At 33.9% G+C, this 17,845-nt stretch overlaps 1 protein-coding gene across 4 annotated transcripts in view; it reads left to right on the forward strand.

The window, feature by feature from the left end:
• LOC145297482 (calcium-dependent protein kinase C-like) overlaps positions 1–17,845 on the forward strand; it is a 731,210-nt gene that overhangs the window by 362,052 nt on the left and 351,313 nt on the right. For all 4 annotated transcript variants that reach the window (XM_080143353.1, XM_080143354.1, XM_080143356.1 and 1 more), the window contains one exon: positions 14,261–14,369. In XM_080143353.1, the coding sequence (XP_079999479.1) occupies positions 14,261–14,369 (109 nt within the window). The remainder of the gene's footprint in view (positions 1–14,260; positions 14,370–17,845) is intronic.

The following is a 17,845-nucleotide window of genomic DNA, read 5'->3' on the forward strand; positions in this document are numbered from 1 at the left end:
TGCTATGGCTTTGTACCTGAATTGATTTTTTCAATAAAAGATTTACAATGAAATTGTAGTGTTGTTTTGAGTAGTGCGACAACTTTATCATTCCACCTTGTAGTTAGAGGGATGATATGTGGACTTGTCTTTTCCAAGGATAGTGAAAGTGATGCTGTAGCTCTGACAATACATGAAGCCACTGTCAGTGAGATATGAATAAGTGCTTCTGTCTTTGTTCATTTTTTAATTATCAAGATGACTACAAAATCAGCATACCATGTTCAATCCTTGGCTGTTGCTTTCATTATGTGATTACCTATTTTAAAAAATTTTTTTTAATGTTTTTCACCAGAGATATGGCACAGTGCCACTAAGTCATAAGGGGCTACTATTTGGGATCAGATTTGCAGGAATACTATGTAGGGAATTGGGCAGCAAGATGTTTGTTCACGTTATATTTGGATTTCTGCATATCAGGGAAGCAAGGACCTGGGAGGGAATTCCAACGTCTAGTAGTTAGATGAAAAAAACTTATTGAGTAGAAGGCTTTTCAGCATCTATGGATTTCTAGGGGTGGGATTTTGCTGCTTTTCAGGTTTATTTGGTCAAGAGGTACTAGTGCTTTGAGTTTGTCTGGGCACTTAGCATTAAAGTACTTATAAAGCAGGCACAGAGATGCCACATTTCAGTGATGGGACAGAGATTGGAGTTTGACCGACAATGTAGGACCTATTAGATTGGCAGTTGTTTTTTGAACCCTATCTTTGAGCAAGAGACTAGTGGCAGATGTATCAGCCCAAATGTGACTTGATAATTGATACAGTCTTTCACTATCAAATTCACAATTACAGATTCAAAATCTTAGATGTTCTGCTAAGTTAAGAATTAATAACGTTTGAAAATTAATGTTGGGATGATTAATGAGAATTGGTATCAAAATCTGAAAAATTTTCTGCTTATTTTCCGAGCCCCAAAACGATTCTTTTTATTTTTATTTCTTTGTTTAAAAATTAATTTTCCATGGCTCATAGTAATGAGAAATTAATGTTTATTGATTATAACTTATCAGTAAAGCTAAAATCTATAGATCACGCCCATAACTTTATTTTTATGTTCATAAAAATATATTCTTATATTACATGGGTTTTTCTGGTAATCCGACCCCACACACTGAAAATAACTTTATATTTAGAAATTTAAAAAGAATCAGAATCGAAAATCGTATCAGACTCACAAAAAGATATTGAAATCATCCCATCACTAACACGGATCGGATATTAGAAATATTCTGATGTGTGCAAGAACTTAGACATCGGGGTCGGAAAGTGCGATTGAGAAATCAGCACCCCAAACCTGCTAAAAGTGCCTGGGCAGCCCAGTCAGCATTCCTCAGTAAATGCACCTCAGACAATAAGCAATAAACTAACCTCTTCTCAAAGAGAGAAGGCACAGCCCGAGAGAGTCGACCTAGAACTGCACAGAACTGAATTCTCACCGCAAAATCAAGAGGGGCCAGATCATTACAGTAATGGTTTAACCTCTGTTTATTTTGGGGCCCAGGATAAAATCCCTAACTGATTTTAAGTATCAAGTCTTGCTTGCCGAACAGCCATTTTCAAGAGGGGGGGAATGCGAAGTTTAAAGACAACACAACGTTAGTGACGCGGATGAAAAATAGATGTGAACATGATATTTAAACGAAGTTCTTTGCAAGCTTCAGACTCTTTGAAACTTTTGAATACACCACAAAGGATTTTTGAGATGAGGATTGTGTAATTTAGACTTCTATTCTCATCTGGAATTTCATTTGCACAACATTCTGATTGATGGAACCTCTGTCAAGCTCGGAAATGCAGATTTTTGGAGAGAACCCTCCATAAGGGTAGAATTTTTTTTTTTTTTTTTTTAATTACATTTTCACCCCAAACAAGGCAAATTGCCACTTTGGTGTAGGGGGCTACTATCAGGGGCAACAACTACTGGGGTACTATGTAAGGATTTGGGCAACAAGGTGTCTGTTCACATTACACTTGAACTTCTGCACATCAGTACAGTTGGGGAAGCAGGGACCCGGAATGGAATTCCAAAGTCTAGCGGTTCTGGGGAAGAAACTACTGGAGTAGAAAGATCTTTTACATCTAGGGATCTCTACTGTGTGGGGGGTGAGATTTAGCTGCCTGTCGGGTTTGTCGAGGGTTTCTACGTCGTGGGGGCACAAGTGCTTGCAGTTCGTCAGAGCATTCTCCATTAAAATACTTGTAGAACAGGCAGAGGGATGCAACATTTCGTCGATGGGACAGAGGCTGAAGTTTAGATGCCAGTTCAGGGCCTATCAGATTGGCGACTCTCTTTTGAACCTTGTCTAGGAGTGAGAGACTAGTAGCAAATTCACCAGCCCAAATATGACAACAATACTCCATACATGGGCGAATGGTGGTCTTATAGAGGTACAGGATACTTTCGGGTGTTAGTAATTTTCTAGCACGGTAGAGAGAGCCTACCTTCTTTGCAGCGGCCCTGGCAATGCTTTCAATGTAATTGTTCCAACTCATGTTTCCTGTGAACGTTAGGCCAAGGAGTTTGAAAGATGGACTCTCAGATAAAGTGTAGTTGGCCATTGCTATTGGTGGTAGAGAAGATTTCTTGTATTTATTGAAGGAAACTAGTTTAGTCTTGGCAGAACTGAACGTGACCATCCATTTTTGTCCCCATTCCACTATAGATCGGAGTTCATCCTCTGGTATTTCTGCCATTTCTTTAGATATGTGTTCATTTGTTTTCCTGTCATGCCTGTTATAGAGTGTGGTGTCATCAGCATATATACCCATCTCAGAGGCAATTTTGTCGGGGGAGGTCATTTTAGACTCTTGGGGTACTCCCGCATTTATATCATATTGTTTAGATGTACGACCGTCGAGGACAACCTGGATTTTTCTCTTATCTAAGAAGGATTTAATTATGTTTAGTATTCTACCAGTGATATCGTATGATCTAATTTTCCTGAGAAGACCCTCATGCCATACCCTGTCAAAAGCCTTAGATATATCTAGAGCTACCGCTCTGCCCTCCCCCGCTTTGTCCAGTGAGTGGTATATACGTTCAGAGATTACAGTGACGATGTCTGCTGTGGAACGGGCTTGTCTAAATCCATATTGTAGGTCAGTCAGAAGTTTAGTATCTGTAAGGTGATCGACTAGAGCATAGTTAATTAAGGTCTCAAATATTTTGGCAAAAAGTGGGAGGAGGCTAATGGGGCGATAATTTGATGGGTCAGTCCTTTCTCCAGAATTCTTGAATACTGGTACAACAGAAGCAGTTTCCCAACAGCCCGGAAAGCAAGATTCATTAAGGCTTTTGTTCTATAGTTTGGAGAGAACTGGAGCTACTTTGGCTGAGCACTTTTTAATAGCACAGCTGGGATGAGATCGGGTCCACATGCTTTTGAAGTGTCAAGGATTTTTATGATAGCATGCACTGGAGCAGGAGTGATTTTCAGATCGTCTAGCGTGGCGTCTGTCCACATAGGAAAGTCAGGTAGGGGGTGGTTGAGAGGGTCCAGTGTGGAGTTTGAGGTAAACCGACTGGCAAGCATGTTAGCCTTCTCGGTTGCTGAGCAAACAACCTCGTGATTGCTGGTTAGTGGGGGAATTGTTGATTGCCCATGTTCTCGTTCTATCAGCCATGAACTGATCCTTGTATAATGGATAAAGTACTAGGTAAAATTCAGTTGTAAGTTACAGTGTTCTAGAGATTGAAGGTTCAATCCTCAGTATGGGTTACTACAATTGTAAATTACTAAAGACTTCTACACAGTCAATATGGTTGATGAAATGAGAGTATGCTACCCTTGTGGGTACAGGATTATGTTAAAAAATATGCACAGATTCCAGAGTTCAAAAGATTTCTGAATTCAACAATTTACACCTGAAAAAAGTTTGGATGTTATGTCGGCCAAAACATTGTGCAAATATCACTCAAGATAAGAACAGCAGTTCAAAGAATTCAAATAATCCAAACGGATTTTTTTTTTCTGTTTAGTTAATCATACACAATTGTTAACGAGTTTTGTTTGGCATTAAATTGCCGCAAAAAAGTGTTGATATGGCATAAAAATAATCCAATCCATAATTAACAGAATAACAATGTTCTTAAATTTTTTAGATTGATTATTCATATTATTGCAAAGATAGAATTTATACAAAAAAAAAAAAAAGATTAATTTGAAGATTGATGAATTCCAAAAATCATAAGACGTTTGTTTGTTTTTTTGACGGGGGTGGGGGGCAAGCGAGCCATTTTAGCCGTCAGGAACAATTGGGAAACGTTTTTCCATTGCCGACTCACATCTGTAAAAGGAGTCACAAAATAAAAGAAACTAAAAAAAAAAATGGGTGTAAGTCTGTTTCGCCTGAAGGGAATCTCATTAAACGAATTGTAAATCTCACAAGTTTCTGAAGAACTCTTATTCTTTCGGTAATTAAGTGGCTTTGGTGACAATTGTCTGTCGCATTGAATTCACATTAATTCTTGCTAATTATATTAATTCACAGTGATATAAACAGAAAACATCACCTTGGAATTTACACTCGAGAAAAGATATTTTTCGATTGAATGTGAACGCTTCACACTTAATTGGACTTTATTAATGGCGTCGTTAGTTTTCAAATGAATCGGTCTTCATTATTCCACTGTTATTCTTTGCAGAAATCATTTAAAAGTAAGTTAAAAGTGATTTAACTGTGAAAAAGAAACAGAAAAACTTTGTTGCATGTGTTTTATTCTAATCCTCATAGTTGTTTTACATTGGCATACAAATATTTCATTAAATTTAAGATATTATGTTTCTCCTCCTGCAGTCTGATATATTTGGGAGGAGATGGGATCTTTCCTTGGATATCATTTTTTTAATAAGTATTAATAAATTTTTTGAATTTATATTCTCCTTCCTTTAAGCGTCCTTTTTTTTTTTTTATTCCATCCATCCATCCATGTGTGACTGTCTTTAATAATTTGTCTCTGATGAGTTGTGGATGTAGACATATTAGAGATTTGTGCAGTTTTAGTAGTTTTCTTAGTATTGTTCCAGTGTAGTTCAATTCCCTATCTATATAAAAGCCAGGTACATCCAAGGATGGAGTACTGTTACCACATCTGGGCAGGAGCTGCTAGAAAGGACTTGTCCTGCCTTGATAGTTCAAAATAGACTTCGTAGCCTCGTAATAGATGTCCTTTTCTCTTCCCTGCAACCTTTCTCACAGAAGAGATTTTGCGAGTTTGTCTCTGTTTTATCGTTATTTTCATGGAAAGTGCTTGACTGAGCTTCAATCTATGGTCCCCCCTCGCCAAACTTTCACAAGAAACACTCGTCTAGTTGAAAACACTATCAATAATTCCCCCCCCCCACACTCTTTATCTGTGCCTAAACCTAAACGTAGATTCCATGAACAAATCTTCTTTCTTAGAACTGCACGCCTGTGGAATTGTCTTCCGTTTTCCTGCTTTTCAGCTGACTATAATATGGTTGTCATCAAGTCCAACATAAACAAGTTTTTGATGAGCCGTTCCACTTAACAAATTTACCGAATTTCATTACTAACGATTACTATATTGTCCAATTGAAATATTTTTAAAGTACACTCTTAACCCTTATCCTCGAGTGGTCTCTGGGCCTTGATAAGTGGTTAGGGCAATGTAAAAAAACAAAACTGGTTGTTGGTGGAAATTGCATATAATTTGATTATTTAAGGGGATGACTCAACAAGAACTTGTACACATTTGACATGATGACGACCATATTGTAGTCTGCTGGAAAGCAGCTCAGTGGAACAGTTTCACAAGCTAACAGCTCTAGGAAAGAAGCTTTGCTCATGGAATTTGTGTTTAAATTTTAGGACAGATATAAAGTAGGGGAAATTGTTGATAGTGGTTGTAGCTAAACGAGTGATTTTTGTGAAAGTTTGACAAAGAGGGGGCATGGATTGCAGCTCAGTCGAGCACTTGCCATGAAAATAGTGATAGAGCAGAGACAGGCTCTCAACATGTTTTGTTGGAAAGAAATTGTAGAAAGAAGAAAAGTGCATCACCTTAGTTTTGAATTCTCTTAAGGCAAGAAAGGATGCTCCAAGTAGCTATTTCCCATATGTGGCAACAGTACTCCATTTTAGGACAAATTTGGCTCTTCTAGAAGTATAGGATTGCATCTGAAGTGAGATATTTTCTGAAGCGATAGAATGACACGACCGTTTTTTTTTTCCATTGACCTTGGCAACAGATTTGATGTAAGTTTTCCATTTCAAGTTAGGAGTAAAGGTCAGACTCAAAAGTTTGTCAAAACAGGGAGCCTCTTTTAGATGAGTCATTCATTTATGGCCAAGTGGGGATCAAAGCGTTTATGATGAAAAGATAAAAGCTTGGTTTGGGATGCATTAAAATTATTAACGTAATTGCTCAATTATACTTATGTACATTTTTGCATATCTGTCCTACTTTTATGTCATGTTGCGAGACAAAATGACTTGAAAAACAGTAAAATTTTACTATTCACCCCATCTTGCTGTTGATGATATATATAATTAAAGCAATAGGAATGAAAAGTTTACGAGACAAAAGCATTTATAAACTTAAATCTAACATAAATAATAATCCCAACCAAATAAAAAAGCTTAATACAACCACAATAGGAAATAGAGCTTGTCATAATGGAAAGAAATCAAGACTGAAATTAAAACTCTCCCAAAAATTTCATTAATCCACAGAGTTTCAAAGAATGCTATTCTTCTCTTCAGAGAAAGGAAAGATATTAACAAATTATTATAGTCGAGCCTAGAATTTGCTGGTTATGGCATTAGATGAACAGCACTTTGATAGTCATAACATAAGATAAAAATTGTAATAAGTTTATATCGGTTTAAAAATGTAAAACTCTGCGGATTAATGATTTCTTAAAAGAATTTTTTTTTTTTTTTTTTTTTTTTGAATATTCTGTCGAACAATAAATTTCCTTGTAAATTTTAATTTACAGTCTTGATTCCTTTTCTTTATAGTATAAAAGAAATATATTTTAATATATATATATATTGTGTGTGTGTGTACATCAGGATCCTAGAAATGTCTGGAGAAAAGGTAAATTTTAGAATAGGGTTCACTCTACTATAGAATTATCACCTATGTTTTACTACATAGCATAGGACAGAATGAGTGACTATTTTTTGTATTTTGAAGATGGCTGCTATTTTAAAATTAAATAATTTTTTCAGAACTGCAAGTGATTTTTTTTTTTCTCAGATTGCCACAACACACTAAGGTTAGTGATGGAGTTAATTAAGTGTCCTGCTTTTTTCTCGTTTTCTGAAAAAAGAAATGGATTGTCAGCTGTAGAAAAACGTAGTCTCTTACATAAATCATTTTAATAGACTATTTTTGACTCTGTAAAATCTTATTCATTGTTCTCTACTATAATTTTATGACTTGTTGCTGCTTTATTTTTATCAATCATTGAATACAATCATCTCCAAAGCTTTTATATTAAAGCGAGTACCATTAATATCCCAACAATGAGGGTTATGATCAAGAATTTGTTTTAATGAGTACTAAACTAGACACTTGTGTCCAATCTTATTAGTTTTATTGTCTTTTATCGTCTAACCTATGTGGCTGCTTGACAATCAGAGTGGTTCAAAAACTTATTGCTACCACCACATTGTGTTTACTATCTAAATGTTTATGTTGACCACCACCTCTCCCTTTCTCTCTATAAGGGATTGGAGAACTCTTGACCATCAATTAACTTGACAAATATTTTTCAGTAATTTTCGAGTTTAATCTGTTCAACTGATGCACATTGCTCATCTGTTGGCTTGCTTCAACATGAACGCTTCTACCCTGTGTGAAAACGTGAGGAAACTGCTGTATGGGCACATATTTCAGACACGCAAAGAAGTTGAATCTGTCACCCTTACATTCCTAAGATCCTGTTACTTTTCAATTTCCCAGCATAAACACAAGCACTTCAGAGAAATCAGTAAAACAAAAACAAGGATTTTTCAATGGACATTATTTCCTTCAAAACAGAAGAGCTCCAAAACCAGGGTTAATATATTTTGAACTCGAAAATTCCAATGTGTAACTGGTATACTTTTGAAATCGCTTTCAAATTCTAAAGATGTAAGTTTACAATCAAGTCGGTAGTAATAGTAATACATCATGTTCCTTTTAAATATGATGCTTTGTTGGATTGATTAAAACTTGATTAAAACTTGTAATATTTTTAATATGATGCTTTGTTGGATTGATTAAAACTTGATTAAAACTTGTAATATTTTTTCTAAACATTAAGGGCAATTTTTTATCGCACATTTTTTTCTATCTATAATAGTGTTTAGGAGAGTGAAGTTACTCCCTAAGAAATCACTACTCATACTCAGTGATAACACCTCAGAATGTTTTCTATTGGTTAACTATAGTCTACCATTTATAGGTTATTTACTCATTTACAAAGTGAGTGAAAGATTAATAGGATGAAAATCTGACAAAATGCAAAGCTAGAATTAAAAAGATCTCAATATGCGTTTCCGATTTTATTTGTATTAATCATCATTAATATATATATGGGAAAATTTGCTTATTCAATTATATTTCACCGTTTATTTATACCAATCCTTAATTTATGAAGCTCGATATAACTACAGAGCATATAAAAATAAATAACAAAAAAAATCTATATTCCAAATTTCAAGACGGTGTCCATCTTACCATTTATTTCTTTAAGTATGTTGAAATGTTCAATTCTTGACAGCACCTGTTTCGTAGCACAGAATCATTCATGTAATTATTATTATGTCAATTTTGAATTTATTCCACCCTGAACTCATTAGAAAGATTAGGAACTCAATAACTTTAAAAGAAAATAAAGAAACATGACATGATTACAAAATCCGAAAATCAGAAGAGAAGTTAAAATTGCGTTTTCTTTTATTTGCACCATCTTTGAATTTTGAAGATTGCTTCATATTGGATAGATGTAAATCCAGATATATGTGTATGATTAATTGACGAGCAATTTCTCTCTCTCTCTCTCTATATATATATATATAATTTATAATAATGTAAAAGTGACCTTGTCTGTGTAAAGAATAGTCTCTACCAAGCACCTGTCAAGTTTTGGTCTACAGACTTGAAACGTGATATGGAGGGAACTTGAACTTGTGGAAAAAATTCGATTTGGTTTTAGCCAGTAAAAATATCTGCTAAAGGATTAAAATTGAAAAAGATTGGAACTTGGCAAGCATAAGTCAACTTAAAGTGCTCTTCTACACATGCACAAGTATACATTTCTAGATAAACATTAATTTTTAACTTTTATATGCATAGAGATGTGGCTCAGAGCGTAATGAATAAGGCTGGCAAATTTTTAGTTTCAATTGTAGCTGATGCATCAGTCATTTTTTTGTCTGTAGTTTTGAAATCACTACTATATATCAATAATAATAATTATATAATAATGAATATCACATTTAAGCATATTTCATGACCGGGCAATGCCGGGAGACCTGCTAGTATAGAGTAAATTTGAATTACAATGAAAACAAATTTGTGCTTGATCAGAATTCAATAGAGACATTAAAATGGTTAAACGGAGTAATTTTATTTTTTTTTATTTTTATTTTTATTTTATTTTTTATTTACATAGATTCGATTAAGATTCAAGCTTTTTCTGATGTTCACGTTTGCAATGAAATCTTTTCTATTTGCATTAATTTCTATATATGCGAGGTCAACTTGGATAATCGTCAGAGCATAACAGATATGCTGATTCATTTGTTAAGTTTCCAATGTTTATTTTCTCTTTATTGTCTGCTCAATAAAAAGAATGTAATCAGATTTTGAAGAGAAGCATTTACATATGAAACATTGCAGAGTTCAACAAGATACATCTGAGAAAGTCGGAGATTACATCGGCTGAAACCTTGTGCAAATCACTTAATCCGATTTTTGTTTGTTTTTTTGTTGTTTTTTTTTTACATGGGACTCACCACTTATCAAAGCCTGGAGGCCACTCGAGGATAAGTCTGTAGATCAAAAATTTATTAAGTATATAAGTTGAGGACTGTCTCTTCCCTCCCTCCCTCTCTCTCTCCCTCACACACACACACACACAAAAAAAAATACTATATTATATTTCTCTTGGTCTGTCTGTTTGTCTGTCTGATCCAGTTTTTCTTGGAAACTACTGAACTGATTTGGCTGAAATTTTGTATGGCCATTTAAGATAAGGTGAATCAAATTAAGTATTATGGTATCCGTTCGGTCCACAATTATGGATTAATAGGAACTAGTACTTAATGCAAAAATGAGCACAAATTAACCATATTCAACCATCAATTCAGCATCAAGCATTTATTCTAAAGGTCAACAGTCATGACCCATTTTTAACAAAAGCTAAAAATGCAGTAATCCAATTAATCCAAATTATCCTCATCGCAGAAATTCCGAAATTTGAAAATATGAAAATTTTGTTACAAATGGCCCAAATCTATATATCTATAAAATTGAGAATGTGTTTTTGTGTGTGTGAGAGGACAATTCTCAGCGTATATACTTAGCAAATTTTTGAGGTACAGACTTGAAATTTGGTATATAGGGTATTCAGACATTTGGAAAACTTTTTAATCGATTTGCATCCGGAAAAAAAGGCTGCTAAGGGGTTAAAATTGAAAATTTGGTACATGGGTAGGGGTCATCGGATTTTTATGTGTTTGCCAACTGTTTCACGACTATGCATGCACGAATTATTCATTCATATGACAGCTTCTTTATGCTAACAATTAGATTTGAAAACACTTTAAATGTCATGTCAAGCTGGCTTGATGGTTATTGTATTTGAGTGATTATCTATAGGTTTTGGTTTCGATCTCAGCTCGAGTTTTCTTTCTTGTTTTTTTTTTTTTTTTTTTTTTTTACAAGAAGTGAACTGTTTAAAAAAGACCTAATACTCACATGCACATGTCTCAGTTTCTTTCCGTTTTTTTTTTCTTTTCTTTTACTTCATTTTTTTTTATAAAGGAATTTAATGTTATGTTTAATACTGGGCAATGCCAGGTACATATTCCAATAATCTATTATTTTCTCTGTATTTCTTGAACATTTTCCTGGTCTAATAATACCAAAATATGGCGGTAGACATACAGAACATAAAATAAGTTTACAGACATGACACTGTAGGAGACATCCAAAAATGTGTAAGAAAAACAAAAGTGAAAGAAATACAAAAAAAAAGTACAAATTGTTAAAGTGACAACAAGCAAAGATGGGATACTGACAGTTTCCATATATTATGACATCGTCACTGACCCTATACCGGCTTATATAGAGGATTATTCTCCCCTTCTAAAAAATAATGCCGCATTTTGAAATCATTGATAAAATTTCTGCAATGCAACCATGTTTGATACAAATAAAGTTTAGTCCATGCCTGTCTTGTCCACAAATCTTTTTTTATTGTTGTTCACTGATCCATGCTGGGGAAACTGATGATCTGATCTATTCGAAGTATCATTCTATATGGACTTCACACTCAATGGACCATAACTCTCCAGAGTTTTATCTATAGAGTTATCTCAAAGATAATATCTTTCAACGCTATCCTGGAACTGAAGAGGTTCACCACACCAAATCAGGACAGTGCCTAGAAAGAAATGTGTTGATTATTTACAATTTTGCAAGTTGTAACTAGATGTGATTTTTTTTTTTTTTTTTTTTTTTTTTTTTTTTACAAAGGCATCACCACATTATCAAGGCCCAGAGGCCACTCAAGGATAAGGGTTAAAGAGTGTACAGTAGAAATTGGTCAATATAGTAATCATTAGTAATGAAAATTTGGTAAATTTAATAACTTATATGGAACGGCTCATCAAGAACTTATTTACTTTAGACTTGAACACAACCATATTGTAGTCAGCCGGAAAGCAGGAAAACGGAAGACAATTCCACAGGCGTGCAGTTCTAAGAAAGAAGCTTTGTTCATGGAATCTACGTTTAGGTTTAGCCACAGATAAAGAGTGGGGGAAATTATTGATAGTGTTTACAGCTAGACGAGTGTTTCTTGTGAAAGTTTGGCGAGGGGGGACCAAAGATTGAAGCTCAGTTGAACACTTTCCATGAAAATAACGATACATCAGAGACAAACTCGCAACATCTCTTCTGTGAGATAGAGGTTGCAAGGAGGAGAAAAGGACATCTCCTACGAGGCTACGAAGTCTATTTTGAACTCTATCAAGGCAGGACAAGTCCTTTCTAGCAGCTCCTGCCCAGATGTGGCAACAGTATTCCATCCTTGGACGTACCTGGCTCTTATATAGGTAGAGAATAGCATCAGCAGTGAGATATCTACTGGATCGATAGATTATAATTGAATGGCAATAAAAGAAAGACTGTTGGATATTAATGGTTGAAACTTGGTGGAAAAATCAGTTGGAGACTGAAGAGTATTTGCATAAAATATTTGATTGCAGAAAAGATTGTCAATTTTATTAACGCTTCCATAAACAGTGATTGTATTTCAAGAGTGTTGTATTGGGGCTTAACCAAAAAAAATATTAGAGAACTGAATAGCATTGTTAGTCATTTTGTTTTTTGTGACAATTTAATTGCAAACCAATTCTTTGTGTATGATTCATTGAACACAAGTAAAGTTACCTTTCCCGGTGATATTAAAATGTAAATTTTTGTTTAGAGGTTTATTACATATTAGAGAAAACAAAAAAGAGAAATTACATATTAGATGATAGCGAGAAAATCAAGGAATTAATTTATTTTTTCTTTTTTATTTCAAGGATAGAATCTTTAATTCAAGCAATTTTGGAGCATATAGCCAACAAAAAGAAATGGTCAAAAAAACAAATATGTAACAATTAAGTGTTACCAAAGACAAGATAAGTTATTCTTCTATCTACCTGAATAAGTATTTTGTGTTTTAAAGCGATTACTTATTTCGAAACATAAGTAGTGCCGAGTGTTAATTTAGAACAAGAAAAAATGGCTGATATGTGCCAATCATCTGGGGAGTCTTGATAAGCACTCACAAATCGAAAATTAAACAAATTACTACAGAATCATACAATTTTGCACGATTTTAATATAAATATTTAAAATTTATTTTTTGAAAATTGTTCTTTGGCGGTCAAATGGTCATTTATATCATTTAATGTTATCAAGACTTAGATACATCTTTTAATGTAATCATGTAAAATGAAGTCTAATTTTTTTTCAGTTATTTTGTTTATGCTGACTGAAGGTGTGTGTGTGTGTGTGTGTGTGTGTGTGTGTGTGTGTAGAGAGCAAAAGGCTGAGCAAAGAAGTGGAGAAGGAGGTAAAAGAAAGAAGTATAAGTTATGTTACAATGCCCTGCTAGTACATAGATACATCAAGAAAATATTACTTTTGTGGATGTTTGTTTTTAGTTTTTGACTTTTAGATGGAAATACAAGCAAACTTACAGACAATTCCACTTTATATAGTAGATTAAAAATTTTATTTATAAACACCAAAGAGATGTTCATATAAATTTTGTAAAAGGGTAAAAAAATAAATTTGATTTAACTCTTTAATCTTGCACACCTACATATTTTCCACCTTTCTCTTCATGGCCATTACGTAAAAACAAAGGAAAGAAATAAATAAAAATCCAAGTCTGCATTTTTTTCTTTTTAACAAAATGTTTTTTTTTTTCATTACTTTCGACTCCACTTAAAGTCTTTCACTGCCACATGTTTTACCTGATCGCGTTTCTCTTTAGTCTGACCATATGTTGGTCATGACCGGCCCGTTCTCGTCCTCGTTTTACACGTCCATTTTCTTTGGCATCCACTTTTCTTCAGCCTCAAACACATTATGTCCTTTCTCCTCTTTTTCATTGTTTTTTTCTCGCATACACTTCCTAATTTGTGTGCACATGTTTTTTGGCTGCTGCCAATCTCTTCGCAAGCCAACCACCCTTTGCTGCTGCTAATATTTTTTCACACGCTCATATGCTCTGTTACACTAGGAGTAGAATTGGAACCACAACCATAGAAAACTTTCAGTTTATTTTCTTGAAAAAAAAAAACTTATTTGAGCTGACTTTTTTTCTTTTTTACTAATATGTGTATTTTTTCCTTTTTCACTAATATGTGTGTATTTTTTTCTTTTTCACTAATATATTTGTATTTTTTTCTTTTTCACTAATATATGTGTATTTTTTCCTTTTTCGCTTATATATTTATGTGTATTTTTGTTTTTTCAGGCTACCAAATCTCATAAGTTTAAGACGCACTCTTATGGCAGCCCCACATTCTGTGACCACTGCGGATCGTTACTGTACGGGCTGATTCATCAAGGCTTAAAATGTGATGGTAAGGAAATATTCACTTTCGCTCAAACTTTGCATCATTGTGTACCCCTCTTTCCTCATTGGAGCTGAAACATGTCTGTCCTGGTTGAATTCTCACCAGCCAAGAGAAAAAGTCTTTGTCTGAAAGTCACATAATTTAATTAACTTCCGTCTGGGGTCACCTCTGACCCTTAAGGAGTCACCAAAACTTTTGCTCAAAGTTTATATCATTTAAGTATTTAATTTTCGCTTTGCAGGGTGTGTATAAACTGCATAAACCCAGGTTCTTGTCTCTGGATAAAATTACACCAATATTAAAGGTTTATTACAAAAAGCAGAACATTGATAGAAAATGAGAAACAGCTTATATTTGTATGCATGAGAAAGACAGATAACTCAATCTATTACACCTGTTACATCGTGTGCCCCTCTTTCCTCATTGTAGTTGAGACTCTGTTTGCATGTCTGTCATTCCTGAAGTCTCGCCAGCCAAGAGAAAAAACATCTCCATCAGAAAATTACATGAGTTCATTGATTTCCGTCCTGGGTCATCTCTGCCCATTAAGGTGTCACCCAAACTTGTACATTAAATTGATATGTAACAATATTTACTGAAGATAATTTTGAGTCTTTGTGTAATATTGGGAATCTCTTAGTCTGTGATCAAACTCTTTAAGTGGAGTATACCAAAGAAGAAACAAACTCACAAACGAAAATCCAAACTGAAAGCAATTATTGATCCGCTGTGAGCTTGCTAGTAACAAGTAATCCTTGCATCACTGTCTCGGACTGTCTCTTTAGACTTTCTAGAAAGTAAAGACAGCCTGAAGTTGCATAACATGTCACTTTTGATTAAAGCAAGGTTGGATTACTGGATGTGTGTATCTGATGTGAAAACCCTGAAATGCGAACGTCTTGAAAATGGATTTTCAAAATATATATATATATAATAATCCGCTAGAGAATTTTGCGTTCATTTGTATGTTATTACTGGGGCTATGACAGCAGAATATTCTTTTCATTGTTTTGACCCTAGAGTCAATCCGACACAGTTTAGGCACAGTTAATCAACCGAGAACCATATCATTCTATATAAAAGCATATAAGATATCAACAGATACACACTCGAGAATCAAAACAATGAAAAAATATGCTGTTGTCATAAACCTAGTTATTTAACTTAAAAAAGATCGTCCAATCATGGTAATTAGTGATGAATCTGATGTCACACAGGTAAAAAATTTAAACTTTACCCATTTTAAATCAATTGTCAAAATCAAATTGTCATCCAATTAGCTAAAGTAGTTCCATTTTCAATAAATTTGTTTCACAAAATGGTTTGATTTTCTCAATCCGAATAATATTTCATTGACAATTGTTTTTACGATAAGAAGACAGAAAATATTTGTTTAAAAACGAATAAAATTGTTACAGACGTATTTTTATTTGAAGATGATTTGTCTGACATTTGTTTTACGTTTATTCCTAATACTATTCAGCCGGACATTTCAAAAGAAAAAATATTTTTTTACATCAAGTTATACAAATTGAGGGAGCATATTTGGACTCAAGTATTTGTAACTGTTTAAAATTGGGAGGAAATTAGGAAGCATTTAAACTGGCTTTAACATTTTTAACAATCCTCAAGTTAAACTATATCTATGTTATGAATTTAAACTGGCTTTAACATTTTTAACAATCCTCAAGTTAAACTATATCTATGTTATGAATTTAAACTGGCTTTAACATTTTTAACAACCCTCAAGTTAAACTATATCTATGTTATGAATTTAAACTGGCTTTAACATTTTTAACAACCCTCAAGTTAAACTATATCTATGTTATGAATTTAAACTGGCTTTAACATTTTTAACAACCCTCAAGTTAAACTATATCTATGTTATGAATTTAAACTGGCTTTAACATTTTTAACAACCCTCAAGTTAAACTATATCTATGTTATGAATTTAAACTGGCTTTAACATTTTTAACAACCCTCAAGTTAAACTATATCTATGTTATGAATTTAAACTGGCTTTAACATTTTTAACAACCCTCAAGTTAAACTATATCTATGTTATGAATTTAAACTGGCTTTAACATTTTTAGCAATCCTCAAGTTAAACTATATCTATGTTATGAATTTAAACTGGCTTTAACATTTTTAGCAATCCTCAAGTTAAACTATATCTATGTTATGAATAGTCCGAAAATGTTAATTCTGTACGTGTCTAATGTTCCTACCTTTAAAAAGAAATTCTAAGTTAATGAAAATCAACTTTGTTTTCAAAGAAAAAAATTCTCATAATTTTTATTCAATTACAATGAAAACATTTGAAAAGATCTACTCTCTTTCCCCGGAGGAGTATATCTACATTGTCTGTATATTATTGTACGGAGGGGTGCAAGGTCATTCCATTATAACAGTGGGATAAAAATCCAGAGAATATCCATAGTTTATATAATAGTGCTCAATAATTAATAGAGCTATTTCTTTTAATATTTATTTATACAAACATATACAAGCGTCACTACATTGACATGGCAATCGTTCGGTGTCACCAGACGAAAAGTCAGTCTTTTCATTTAGGTGTTCATTTTTTTTGTTGTTGTTGTTCAATATGAACACATAAAGAAAAAAAATTGATGTTTATTTTTGCTTGATGAGATCTTAATAGATCGAAACATTGTTCGTTTTTTTTTTTTTTTCGTACATGGGAGTCACCACTTATCAGAGCCCGGAGGTCACTCGGGGATAAGGGTTATTGCATGTACAGTAATCAATGGGATAATATCGTAGTAATCGTTAGTAATGGAGATTTGATAACTTGGATTACTAGGGGGACAGTTTATCAGGAATTTGTTTATGTTGAACTTGAAGACATCCAAGTTGTAGTCAGGTGGGAAACAGGCAAACGGAACAGAGTTCCACAGTCGTGCAGTTGTAAGAGAGAAGATTTGTTCATGGAATCTACGTTTTGATGTAGGCACAGATAAAGAGTGAGGAAAATTATTGACAGTGGTTTCAGCTAGACGGGTGTTTTTCGTGAAAGATTGGCGAGGGGGAGGGCAGAGATTGGAGCTCAGACGAGCACTTGCCATGAAAATAACGATAAAACAAAGAGAGGCTCGCAACATCTCTTCTGTGAGAGAGAGGTTGCAGGGAAGAGAAAAGGTCATCCCCCACTAAGCTACAAAGTCAATTTTGTACTCTGTCAAGGCAGGATAGGCTGTTTTTAGCAGCTCCTGCCCAGATGTGGCAGCAGTACTCCATCCTTGGACGTATGTCTGCACATATATATAATGTGTGTGTGTGTGTTTGATTGAAACTGGTTGTTGCATTTTGCAGCTATTATTCCATACTTAGATTCCACCTTGTCTTCTCGAACTAAGCTTCCTAAGTATTTCATTAAAAAAACAACTTAATTGCCACTTCTAATATATGAAGATCTTTTCTTCATTATTGTTCTGCTTTCATCTTTTTCTTTTTAACATCTC

This window comes from Euprymna scolopes, chromosome 18, assembly GCF_053919585.1.
Source record: "Euprymna scolopes isolate OS-2025 chromosome 18, ASM5391958v1, whole genome shotgun sequence".
NCBI classification, from domain to species: Eukaryota; Metazoa; Mollusca; class Cephalopoda; order Sepiida; family Sepiolidae; genus Euprymna; species Euprymna scolopes.